The 12,752-nt window shown below is 37.9% G+C and overlaps 1 protein-coding gene across 2 annotated transcripts in view; it reads left to right on the forward strand.

The window, feature by feature from the left end:
• Positions 1-12,752, forward strand: part of LOC138698660 (solute carrier family 35 member F2-like) — a 42,379-nt gene that overhangs the window by 16,953 nt on the left and 12,674 nt on the right. For both annotated transcript variants that reach the window (XM_069824805.1, XM_069824804.1), the window contains exons 6-8: positions 1,503-1,713; positions 3,162-3,271; positions 9,984-10,030. In XM_069824805.1, the coding sequence (XP_069680906.1) occupies positions 1,503-1,713; positions 3,162-3,271; positions 9,984-10,030 (368 nt within the window). The remainder of the gene's footprint in view (positions 1-1,502; positions 1,714-3,161; positions 3,272-9,983; positions 10,031-12,752) is intronic.

Consider the following 12,752-nt stretch of genomic DNA (forward strand, 5'->3'; position numbering starts at 1 on the left):
GAAACGAAGTTGGCAAAAGAAAATTCAACCTGCAAACTAGAAAATCACCACAATCCACTAGCATATGTAGTAATGGGGGAAAAATGGTTAGGTTTCACCCTTAGGGTATGAAGTAAGCTGACCCGGACTATATCCAAGGAAAAGTGCAGTAGCATCCTTTCGATTACTCACAGGGCATGACTGTGAACAAAATTGGAATTATTTCTCCATCACTTTTGCCATTGTGTAATCTTCAGGAAGAAATTAATCACTTTCAGTGATGTCCAGCCCTTTCCTTTAAATTACAGAGCAAGAGAGTTAATGGTTTTATTGCCAGAAACTCAGCATTAGTTAACAACGTGTATGTATTATTTGGAAATCACTTGAAATTCATTTAGGTTCATGAAACTGGAAGGATCATATTTTATCTTGTATTAAGGGAAATACGCATTTTATTTCATTGTATCCACACCTGTGGAGTAACGGTTAGCGCATCTGGCCGTGAAACCAGGTGACCCAGGTTCGATTCCCGGTCGGGGCAAGTTACCTGGTTGAGTTTTTTTCCGGGGTTTTTCCTCAACCCAATATGAGCAAATGCTGGGTAACTTTCAGTGCTGGACACCGGACACATTTCACCGACATTATCACCTTCATGTCACTCAGACGGTAAATAACCTGAGATGTTGATAAATTGTCGTAAAATAACCTACTAAAATAAACAAATACTGGGTGTTCATTTCAAAGTGTGTCATGACGTCACTGTTGTTGGGTCACCGATTTGAAGCGAGTTTCAGCTGATATGTTAGAGAAGTTGCCTATTATTTAAGGCGTTCTTCAATCTGAACTTGAGAACGTGTACGGTATAACTTGAACGTCGTAGCAACAGATGGCGGTCTGTACAGTCTGTGTGCTACCATAACCTCTTTCGAACTGTGTTTTGCGCCGGCAAGTCGTACGCAGGGTATTTGTTATCATCGGTTGCGTACGGTAACATTCCACAACACAAATCAAATGCTCCGTGTCCATGTTGACCGTCGAAGTTAATGTCAACAAATACGTAAGTAATCGTCTTAACCCTCTCCCCATATCCCGACAGTACGTATTTCCAAACAGTTCACATTCCTGCCACTACCGGCGTTATCGTACGTATCGGTAAGTACTCTTCAGAATGAACGCCGTACTTGCTAGCCATCTTCTCTGCCTCTTAGGTTATACACCTCTGCGGAAGTGTAGGAAGATTGAATTCTCTAGGCTCATCAACTAGCCACATGATGGCATACAGCGAGCCAAGACACATTTTGAACTGAACACCCAGTATTTCATTGGGATCCACCATTTTACTGTAAAAAAGTAATTAAATGTAAATTTTCCATTCAGGTCACTTATGATATGCAATTTGTTTAGACTTCACAAGTTCCTTTAATACGAAATAATAATTTTGGTGAAACATGGCTGTTGTCTCCACTCTAGTGCGGTCTGTGGCAGGTGGCAGCACTGTTTGATATTCACAGTGTTGTGTGCAGGGCTGTGCTGGAACGAGAGACGCTGCTCACTGTGTCATGGGGCAGCTGGCAGGTGGCAGCACTGCTCGTGGGGTTCGGGGTGGCGCAGTTCCTGTTCCACATGTCGGCTCCTGCCATGCTGCGTGACAGTGGCGCCACGGCCCTGCAGCTGTCTCTGCTGACTGCTGACTTCTACTGGCTCATGCTCAGCATCCTGCTGCTGCAGTACAAGGTGCAGTGGTGCCACCAATCTCAGTGCGGTTTTCAGGTTTTGAACTAAACAAACAGACTAGATTAGGATCCGTTGCTAAGCAAGTGACATCAGATATTGAAGCTTTTGTAACATTTTATCTGTTTAATCCTCTGGCACAGCTGTGGCGAAAATGTGAAAGTCCGCTGAGCCACTGTGTAACATGCAACGTGCATAGCACCTATGGAGGAAGGCGGACACCTGAAGGGGAAGTGAAGCAACTGTCTGACTTATTAATGGATTTTCATTTTCCTTACGTCAAGCAGTTAAATATAATTTTATACAGTCCAAGGCTACAAACTAATGTTTAGTACGTGTAACGAAGAAAGAAATAAATAAGAAAACATAGGACACATTATCACAACCTAAAATTAACTGTCTTCAGAATGTCTCTGCGACAGAGTTTCAAAATCAGGAATTATGTCACTTACTGCCAGTCGTAGTTGATCACGAAGGTATTTGTCTGTCATTCGTGTATCTAAATTTGGTTTTTACTATTGTCATTGTTGAAAATAATTTTTCACAAACGTAAGTTGTAGCGAACATGGCTTCAAAAGAGCAAGCGAAAGAACGAAGCTTCGGATATTTATTTTTTGGCAAAGATTTGAAAAGTTCAACATTTGTCAAGTCCTTACATCTAGCTTTCATTTAACATCACATTGTAAATCTGTGAGTTCAAATTGAAGAGCTAACCGCATTATTCGTACATCTGCTGTAAAAGGGTCGATGTACAGAGATAATAATAATAATAATAATAATAATAATAATAATAATAGTAACAACAACAATAACACTTAACCTTTTAATGTTTCATCAGTAACATGTAGTATAATGCCGTTTTATGTTATACAACCGTTTCCTGGTAATACTTGTGAACAAATTATACATTTAATATTCTCATCATATTGGCAGCAAAAAATGCGTCCTCCCATCCTACTTGGAACTTTCGTTTCTGTAGAGGTACATGGTTTCGAGAGAAACAGTGCGACGATATGCCACTTGCAGGTCAGAGACAAATACAAATGGAACGGAGTTTGACTCCAGTGAGTGAGAGGGTGGGGGTTGTGGGAGGTAGGAAGCAAGGGAAATGCATAGCTATCATTGCGAGCCACAATGTGCTCGTGAGTCACATTTTCGCCACGGCTGCTTTAGCATAAACATTTCACGTTAATAATAAAAAAAAACTGCGCTTTTGCAGAAAATCTGTGATGGCAAGTCTGCAAAGAAGATTTTTGATTTGTGCCACATAACCGGAAAATTTTAATGTGGATTTCAGAAACATGTATGTAGTTTAATGAAGAATATTATAAGATACTTTTATGAAGAAATATTTTTTGACTTAGAATACGGATCTGTGCTGAAGCAAAAAATGGCAGAATTTCAAATGCTTGCTGTAACAAAACTATGAGCTGCTGTTGGTTTTGTTGCAGTTCCACGCACTCTACTTCCTGTCATTCACACTGACGGCCACTGGAGTCATGATCTACGCCGTGAAGCGCACACCCATCTCATCCATGACGCAGCAGGCTGCCTCGTACAGGTGAGCACGTCACTCCAGTACAGTTTATCTGAACATTCTGTACCTTTCCCGGATGTGCAGGAAGATTGTGTGAGGTACCAGTAGTGTTCAGTGCCTTGGATTTACTTTATTGTAGAATTCTCATTTCGTATTTTTCAGGAGACTGAAAAAGGAAAAAGGAATAGTGTAAATTGAATAGGGATATCTTATGCGAAGTTTTACCGCTAGATGGCAGGAGTGTTCCATGCAGCGCAACATGTTGCAGGTCTATGTTATGTCATATGCTACAGTTGATTATGTTTTCCCGCTTGTTGGTTTTCTGTGCATGTCAAAATTATATTTACAGTTATTTTGTATAACCTGGTATAATGTAATATAATTCAATATTTTCTTACCTCATAATTTAATTTAATTTACAATAAATAATAACGTAAATCTGTATAATATTGAGCGATCCTCGAGATGGGTGGGGAAATCTGCAGTATGCAGACTATAGATACGAGTAAATTGAATGTTCATGAACCTAAACGAGAACTTTGAGAACGAGATGCACGAATAAAAAAATAGGAACTATGTCGAAGGTGAATATTCGCCTCTTTAATCATTAGTATTTAATAACCGTACGCTAAAAACAGGATATGCAGCCACCAATGTGTTTTTTTTTATAGGGAAGGGACTATCGAGATTGGATTCCTTGTATTTTTTTCTGTAGTTGCAGAAAGATCAAATGCAATTTTTAATAGGTTGATATAATATGATCGCAGTAGTATCACGATTAGTCGTGCATTTTGTAGGTTAAGGACATGCAGTTTTGAATACTATGTGGGATGATTTTGAAAATTTGAAGTTAAACCATGGTTTTAATAATTAGGGTGCAGTACATTAAAAACATTATTCACGAAATGGATTTCACTACGGATCGTCCTGGATAATAAACATCTCAGTTTATTGAGAGTTTACTGCAGGCGTGAACTTCGGAGACTCCTACAACTACTGCATATAATCTAAGCTAACATAGCTCGCTGTCGAGGTTGCATATGTTTTTATTAATTTTTCATTTTCCTCTTCCAAAATGAAACTGTAGTCAACAATTCCTTAGTTGAAGTAGTTACTTTTATTTAATAGCTAGCACTTTCGAGGCCCAATTTTATTACTTATATTTTTTAAGGTTTAAAGCATATATTTAGAATATTTCGGGACCTGATTGAAGATAAAAAGCTTTCCCTGGTTTTTACATATAGGAACATAACAAAAATTTGCCATTTTTAGTTGTTTTTAAGAGTATTTAATATACTAATACACTACGTATATCCTCAATGTTTATATACCGAAAAACAAATGCACACGCAAAGCGCATCCCTCAAAGTACACGTGCGCTATCTGTTGATGCTAGTTCAGGATATCCCTACAGTTCAGGTGAGTAAGTGCCTAAGTGACATTTTTTAGAGAAATGTGTTTAATATCACTGTTTAAATACCAAAAAACACCTAAGTTCAAGCTGTTGGACCACATTAAGGTCCAAGGCAATAATTGACCAAATGTGTGACACCTGGTCATTTCGTGTCATGATGTTGGCATCCGTGTTTGAAATCAGCTGGCTTTCTCTCTAGATAAAGAAAAGGTGAGGACTGGATAAGTTATTTTCAAGAAAATATGTGCAATGAACTGTTGTATTCTCAGATGTTAAGTTTTCTTTCTTTCTTTGCAAATCATTGTAGTCATTGAAGAAAGCAGTCTCGTCAGTAAGAGGCAGTAAGCGTGTCACAAAGTACAAAAGAAAGAAAGTAGCAACTGCTTGGTCTGTGTTTACTTTATTGTTACATTCAACGATTTAGTAATGTCTGAAAATCAGATTTACCTCTCTCCCTTTACTGTTCCCATAAAAATACAAGTTGGAGGATTTTTTTTTTTTGTTCAATGCAGTGGCACTTTAATATTTATAGGTTTTGTTTTTTTTTTATTTCTTCTTTAGTTATTTTGTATAGTGATGATTATATAGATGGGGATATAAATATTAATCGATTTATTTTATTAGTTGGCATATGCAAATAAAAAATATCATTCTGGTTGAATATAAACTGGAGTAACTAATGGATTTGCTAGAGTCATTGGCCGTACAATGGCGATAGAAACTAAAATGAAAGAAAACGAAATAAAGTGAACAATGTACAAGAGAAACTACGAAGGAGAGGATGTCAGCACTGCTGCATTCTTTCTCTGGCCTCCCAGTACAATGATAGACTCACCTCCTCATGGTGTACCGTGGAAACGTTTATAACAAATGGCTAAGTAGTCTGTCACCTAAGCAGAAGAATCAATTCTTTCTCTGGCCTCCCAGTACAATGATAGACTCACCTCCTCATGGTGTACCGTGGAAACATTTATAACAAACGGCTAAGTAGTCTATCACCTAAGCAGAAGAATCAGTTCTTTCTCTGGCCTCCCAGTACAATGATAGACTCACCTCCTCATGGTGTACCGTGGAAACATTTATAACAAACGGCTAAGTAGTCCATCACCTAAGCAGAAGAATCAGTTCTTTCTCTGGCCTCCCAGTACAATGATAGACTCACCTCCTCATGGTGTACCGTGGAAACATTTATAACAAACGGCTAAGTAGTCTATCACCTAAGCAGAAGAATCAGTTCTTTCTCTGGCCTCCCAGTACAATGATAGACTCACCTCCTCATGGTGTACCGTGGAAACATTTATAACAAACGGCTAAGTAGTCTATCACCTAAGCAGAAGAATCAGTTCTTTCTCTGGCCTCCCAGTACAATGATAGACTCACCTCCTCATGGTGTACCGTGGAAACATTTATAACAAACGGCTAAGTAGTCTATCACCTAAGCAGAAGAATCAGTTCTTTCTCTGGCCTCCCAGTACAATGATAGACTCACCTCCTCATGGTGTACCGTGGAAACATTTATAACAAACGGCTAAGTAGTCTATCACCTAAGCAGAAGAATCAGTTCTTTCTCTGGCCTCCCAGTACAATGATAGACTCACCTCCTCATGGTGTACCGTGGAAACATTTATAACAAACGGCTAAGTAGTCTATCACCTAAGCAGAAGAATCAGTTCTTTCTCTGGCCTCCCAGTACAATGATAGACTCACCTCCTCATGGTGTACCGTGGAAACATTTATAACAAACGGCTAAGTAGTCTATCACCTAAGCAGAAGAATCAGTTCTTTCTCTGGCCTCCCAGTACAATGATAGACTCACCTCCTCATGGTGTACCGTGGAAACATTTATAACAAACGGCTAAGTAGTCTATCACCTAAGCAGAAGAATCAGTTCTTTCTCTGGCCTCCCAGTACAATGATAGACTCACCTCCTCATGGTGTACCGTGGAAACATTTATAACAAACGGCTAAGTAGTCTATCACCTAAGCAGAAGAATCAGTTCTTTCTCTGGCCTCCCAGTACAATGATAGACTCACCTCCTCATGGTGTACCGTGGAAACATTTATAACAAACGGCTAAGTAGTCTATCACCTAAGCAGAAGAATCAGTTCTTTCTCTGGCCTCCCAGTACAATGATAGACTCACCTCCTCATGGTGTACCGTGGAAACATTTATAACAAACGGCTAAGTAGTCTATCACCTAAGCAGAAGAATCAGTTCTTTCTCTGGCCTCCCAGTACAATGACAGACTCACCTCCTCATGGTGTACCGTGGAAACATTTATAACAAACGGCTAAGTAGTCTATCACCTAAGCAGAAGAATCAGTTCTTTCTCTGGCCTCCCAGTACAATGATAGACTCACCTCCTCATGGTGTACCGTGGAAACATTTATAACAAACGGCTAAGTAGTCTATCACCTAAGCAGAAGAATCAGTTCTTTCTCTGGCCTCCCAGTACAATGATAGACTCACCTCCTCATGGTGTACCGTGGAAACATTTATAACAAACGGCTAAGTAGTCTATCACCTAAGCAGAAGAATCAGTTCTTTCTCTGGCCTCCCAGTACAATGATAGACTCACCTCCTCATGGTGTACTGTGGAAACATTTATAACAAACGGCTAAGTAGTCTATCACCTAAGCAGAAGAATCAGTTCTTTCTCTGGCCTCCCAGTACAATGATAGACTCACCTCCTCATGGTGTACCGTGGAAACATTTATAACAAACGGCTAAGTAGTCTATCACCTAAGCAGAAGAATCAGTTCTTTCTCTGGCCTCCCAGTACAATGACAGACTCACCTCCTCATGGTGTACCGTGGAAACATTTATAACAAACGGCTAAGTAGTCTATCACCTAAGCAGAAGAATCAGTTCTTTCTCTGGCCTCCCAGTACAATGATAGACTCACCTCCTCATGGTGTACCGTGGAAACATTTATAACAAACGGCTAAGTAGTCTATCACCTAAGCAGAAGAATCAGTTCTTTCTCTGGCCTCCCAGTACAATGATAGACTCACCTCCTCATGGTGTACCGTGGAAACATTTATAACAAACGGCTAAGTAGTCTATCACCTAAGCAGAAGAATCAGTTCTTTCTCTGGCCTCCCAGTACAATGACAGACTCACCTCCTCATGGTGTACCGTGGAAACATTTATAACAAACGGCTAAGTAGTCTATCACCTAAGCAGAAGAATCAGTTCTTTCTCTGGCCTCCCAGTACAATGATAGACTCACCTCCTCATGGTGTACCGTGGAAACATTTATAACAAACGGCTAAGTAGTCTATCACCTAAGCAGAAGAATCAGTTCTTTCTCTGGCCTCCCAGTACAATGATAGACTCACCTCCTCATGGTGTACCGTGGAAACATTTATAACAAACGGCTAAGTAGTCCATCACCTAAGCAGAAGAATCAATTCTTTCTCTGGCCTCCCAGTTGGAGGATATTAAAAACTTTATAAACACCTCTATCCTGATTAAGTAGAGTTCATCAATGGCGTAAAGTCAGTAGCCATGGAACCCATAGCAGATGGTTTTATTAAGAGTGAAAGTACGTAAGCAACAATGCAAATTTAATTATGAAATATAAATGTCTTACATTATATGAATACATATTTAATTAACAAGCTTTCATGTTTTTAGAACAAATGACAAAGAACAAAGAAATAAAATTATTAACGAACACCTGGGAAAAATCAATTGAACGCTTTAATTTTGTTAACTTGGTCAGTTACTGGCTTTAGATTGTCACTTGCGCATTTCTTGTTCAAATCTATGGGATTATTTGAATCTAAGAAGTTAGAATGCTTACGATATCCACTGTAATACCTGGATGGCTCATTGTGGTCTGCCTTGTGCCACCCACCCACAAAGAGTGCGCAGCAAATTGAACATTAGTTCAACCAAACAATGAGGCAGTCAGTAGCAACATACTATTCTCTTTTTGCCTAACTTGCTTAGCAGGACTTCACGCTGTATGCAGCAGTTCAGCATACTACAGTGACTGAAAATTATGGCAGCCGCTAATTCAAAATATATCAGACACGAATTACACATTTCATCATTAACATAAAATTATGCACAACTTGCGAATTAAAAAAATGTACATAACACAACAAGAAGTGTTCAAAATAAAGTACCAGTAAGGTATGAACTGCCATCCGTGCAGTTCAGTTCAGTTCATTTCAACAATTTGTAACAATCCTGTGCATGAAATGAGCTCTCTAAACTGGAACTGTATGTAATTTTAGAGCCATTCAGAATATTTATTTGTATTTTATTATTATTATTATTATTATTATTATTATTATTATTATTATTATTATTATTATTATTATTTACTCAATCAATCAAACTCCTGTATCTCCTCATGAGGAGCTAGGGCATTCACAAAGTGCCTCCATCGGACCCTATTTGTAGCCAACTTCTTCACTTCGCTCCATGTTTTCCCCTCCCTAGCAATTTCCTCCAAAACTGTTCTCTTCCATGTATTTTTTGGCCTTCCTCTTGTTCTACTACCCTGGGGGTTCCAATCCAAAGCCATTCTTTCTACTGCTCCATCTTCTTTCCTGATTGTGTGCCCTGTCCAATTCCACTTTCGTCTTTTGATTTTATTGTGATTTCTTTCTGATTTGTTATCTTGCATAGTTCTGAGTTTTTGATTATATCTGGCTATCTAATTTTTAAGATTCTTCGTAAACATCTATTAACAAATGTTTGCAGTTTATTTTGTATAATTTTACTTGTTTTCCATGTCTCACAGCCATATAATAAGACTGATTCCACATTACTGTTAAAGATTTTAATTGTTGTAGATCTAGATATAATATAAGATTTCCATATTGGGTACAACTGGACAAATGCACTATTTGCATTTTTTATTCGGTTCTTTACATCCTCAAAGGCTCCACCATCCTTGTCAATTTTACTACCCAAATATTTAAATTCTTGAACAGTATCAGTGTTATTATTATTTATTATAACTTCATCTGTCTTTTTACTATTTAATCTCATTTCTTTAGTTTTCTTTGCGTTTATTTTCAAATGAGCCCCTTTTATTACTTCTAATAAAGTATTAACTTTATTCTGCATATCACCAAAACTATGGGAGAGCAAACAGATATCATCAGTGAAATCCAGATCTTCCAAGGTATCGTTTAATCCCCCATCTTATACCTCTTCTAACATTGCCAACAGACCTTTCCATAATATCATTCATAATTATTATTTACTAATATTATATTATTATTATTATTATTATTATTATTATTCCTTTCTTTTTGGAATTTATTTGACTTTATTGTTTGTTTTGTTTTTTGTTTTAGTGTGTTCTGTGTATCATTGCCACCCCGTGAAGAGTCTTCGAAGGAAGGTAAAATTAATCTCTACTTAACCTTAATGTGCAGGAAATTCTCGACTAAAGAAATCAACCTGACTTTATTGTTGCTGACTGGTGGTTTGAGTATGTCAGAAGTCTAAGGCAGCATTTGTCCATGAGGACATTGTAGAGGTGGGGTGTAACAGCATTTTGCCGTCACAGCTCCAGAAAAATAGATAATAGCGATTTTGTCACAGTGTGATTCGGGTGATTCTTGGCAATAGTGAATGTTGTAACGCCTGGCATTCACAGAGTCTTTCATTAAAGATGATGGCAGGCAATACATGTCACATTCTAAAGGTAATGTCATCATCAGCCGTAATGTAGAAGTTTCTTGTTGCTGCAAGTCCAGCTTGTCAGGGTTCTTCAATTCGTGGTCATTTTAGAAAATTAAGAAATATAATTACTGTTCTTTGCAAGGGGAATATATATTGGAACACATTACAATCAAAAGGCATAGTACAGCCCGTAATGTACTGAACACGAATCTCCGTTTTGACATCCAAACCATAACTTGTAACTGGTAACCAGTGATGTGTTCAGTGTCTTGTTTCACATAGTATTAATACATTATATGTTGTTGTTGTTGTTTTCTAATGCCAGGTGTTTGACAATAAAGTCATTTGACCTCTTGCACTCCAATATTTTTCAAAGATATTATCATGACTAGCCACTGAAGCACAGATTTTGAGGTGTTCCGAATCCATTTCTTGGTTTGAGTTGCACAATGGGGACTGATATATTCCAATTCTAGGCAGGTGTTTGGCCAAACAATCATGGCCTGTTGCCAATCTAAATGCAGCTACAGATGATTTTCGTGGTAAATCGGGAATTAACTGTGGATTATGATGCAGAGAGTTCCATTTTTTCCCTGGGATTGAGTTATCAAATTTTGTTTGTTGAAGTCTAAGTATGTAGATTTAATAAATCTCTTCACAGAGTAATACGTAGATTTAGTAACAGGTCTGTAAGTAGCAGTGCTGCCCTTCTTTGCTAAAGCATCAGCATTCTTGTTTCCCAGGATTCCACAATGGGATGGTATCCATTGGAATACAATTCTTTTATTGAGTGATATTAATTGAGAGAGCATTTTAGTTATTTCTGCTGTTTGAGATGAAGGTGTGTGTTTAGAGACTATTGATAGAATAGCTGCTTTGGAGTCTGACAATATAACTGCATTCCTAAATTTATTGATGTGGCATAGAAGATTCCTGAGACATTCATTTATTGGAATGATTTCACCATGAAAACTTGTTGTTCCATATCCAAGAGATCTATAAAGTGAGAAGAGACAGCACGTAACACCTGCACCGGCACCTTGTTCTCTGGAGATCAAGGATCCGTCGGTGTATAAATGAAGCCAGTTTTGTGGGGGGTACCTAATATTAATTGTCTCTAAAGACAATTGTTTCAGCATTTCAGTGTTTACTTCTGATTTCAGTATTTCTTCTGTTAAATTTAGATTATATTCTATATTTAATAGAGTTAAAGGGTTTGGTTTAATTTGTAAGTTTTCTTTTAAATTCGGGATATTGATTTTCTGTTTTAATTCTTGAACAATGGATATGAAACAATGACATTATATGTAAACATGCACAAAACATGTCATAAAGAAGGATAAAGTTACCCAGATTCATAGACAATAGCCCTGCCGTCCCAACCGCGCAAGAACGAACACTTCCGCTATAGGGTGCAATATCTCAAGACTGTTAGGTGTCACGCAGAAATCAATATTATTTTCGTATTCTGTGGGTCCGAAAATTAACTGTTTATGAGATAATGCCATTTTGTGCTGATTGGAGCCGGCACTGAACCAAGGGCCTGAATATGGTAAAGCGGCAACATTTATGCTTTGTATGCATGCCGCACTATTCACATTCCATTCCCTTCTAAGAGTGAGACGATATGATGAACGGTGGTTAGGTAGAGGAGAACCTGTATCTAGATCACCGGATTTAAATTCTTTGGATTGTGTGTACAGGGTTATGCAAAAAGCCTAGCTTACACAAGAGACATCACCACACCTGAAGAATGACTGAGATTGCTCGAGTGCTTTCTTGGGTCTTTGCAGAGAAGACTAGAGAGATGCATTGAAGTGCATTGTCAGCATTTTGAACACTGCTGTAAAATTCTTCAGTTAACATGTTTATACTGTACTGCATCTTGTTTAACCACAAACTTCATTGTTATTCAAACAAAAAGTTTCTTTTGTGTATGTTCAATCACATTTCTGTGGTGTTGAAGCAAAAATTATGAATGTAACTGTCTTGTGATTGATAAATGAAATCAAACTGTCACTGCTTTTGTTGGAATTAGTACTTAGTGTTCAGCAGGTCTCAACCAGCACAAAGTAGGATTATCTCGTAAATGTTTAATTTGCTGACCCATGTTTACTGGAACTTTTTTGCTTCTCTTCGTTTTTACTTCTTATCACTAAATTTTTGACCATCACTTTTGAAACATCCTGTATAAGCTTTTGTGTTTTTCTTACACTTTGCCCATGTCTCCATGCTCAAGTCCCAGAGAAGACACTGAGCAAATTTAATTTACTGCTGTGTATTGTTATATTTCCTTTGGGTAAATGAAATGTTGTTGCTCAGTTCTTAAGTTGTATTATCCATTACTACCAGTATTATATTGTGCCTAGGAATATCATTACTTAGGTATTTTTGATGTTCCATAATGACCACATTCTGAAGTTGAAGTAATCTACACT

This window comes from Periplaneta americana, chromosome 4 (genome assembly GCF_040183065.1).
Source record: "Periplaneta americana isolate PAMFEO1 chromosome 4, P.americana_PAMFEO1_priV1, whole genome shotgun sequence".
NCBI lineage: Eukaryota > Metazoa > Arthropoda > Insecta > Blattodea > Blattidae > Periplaneta > Periplaneta americana.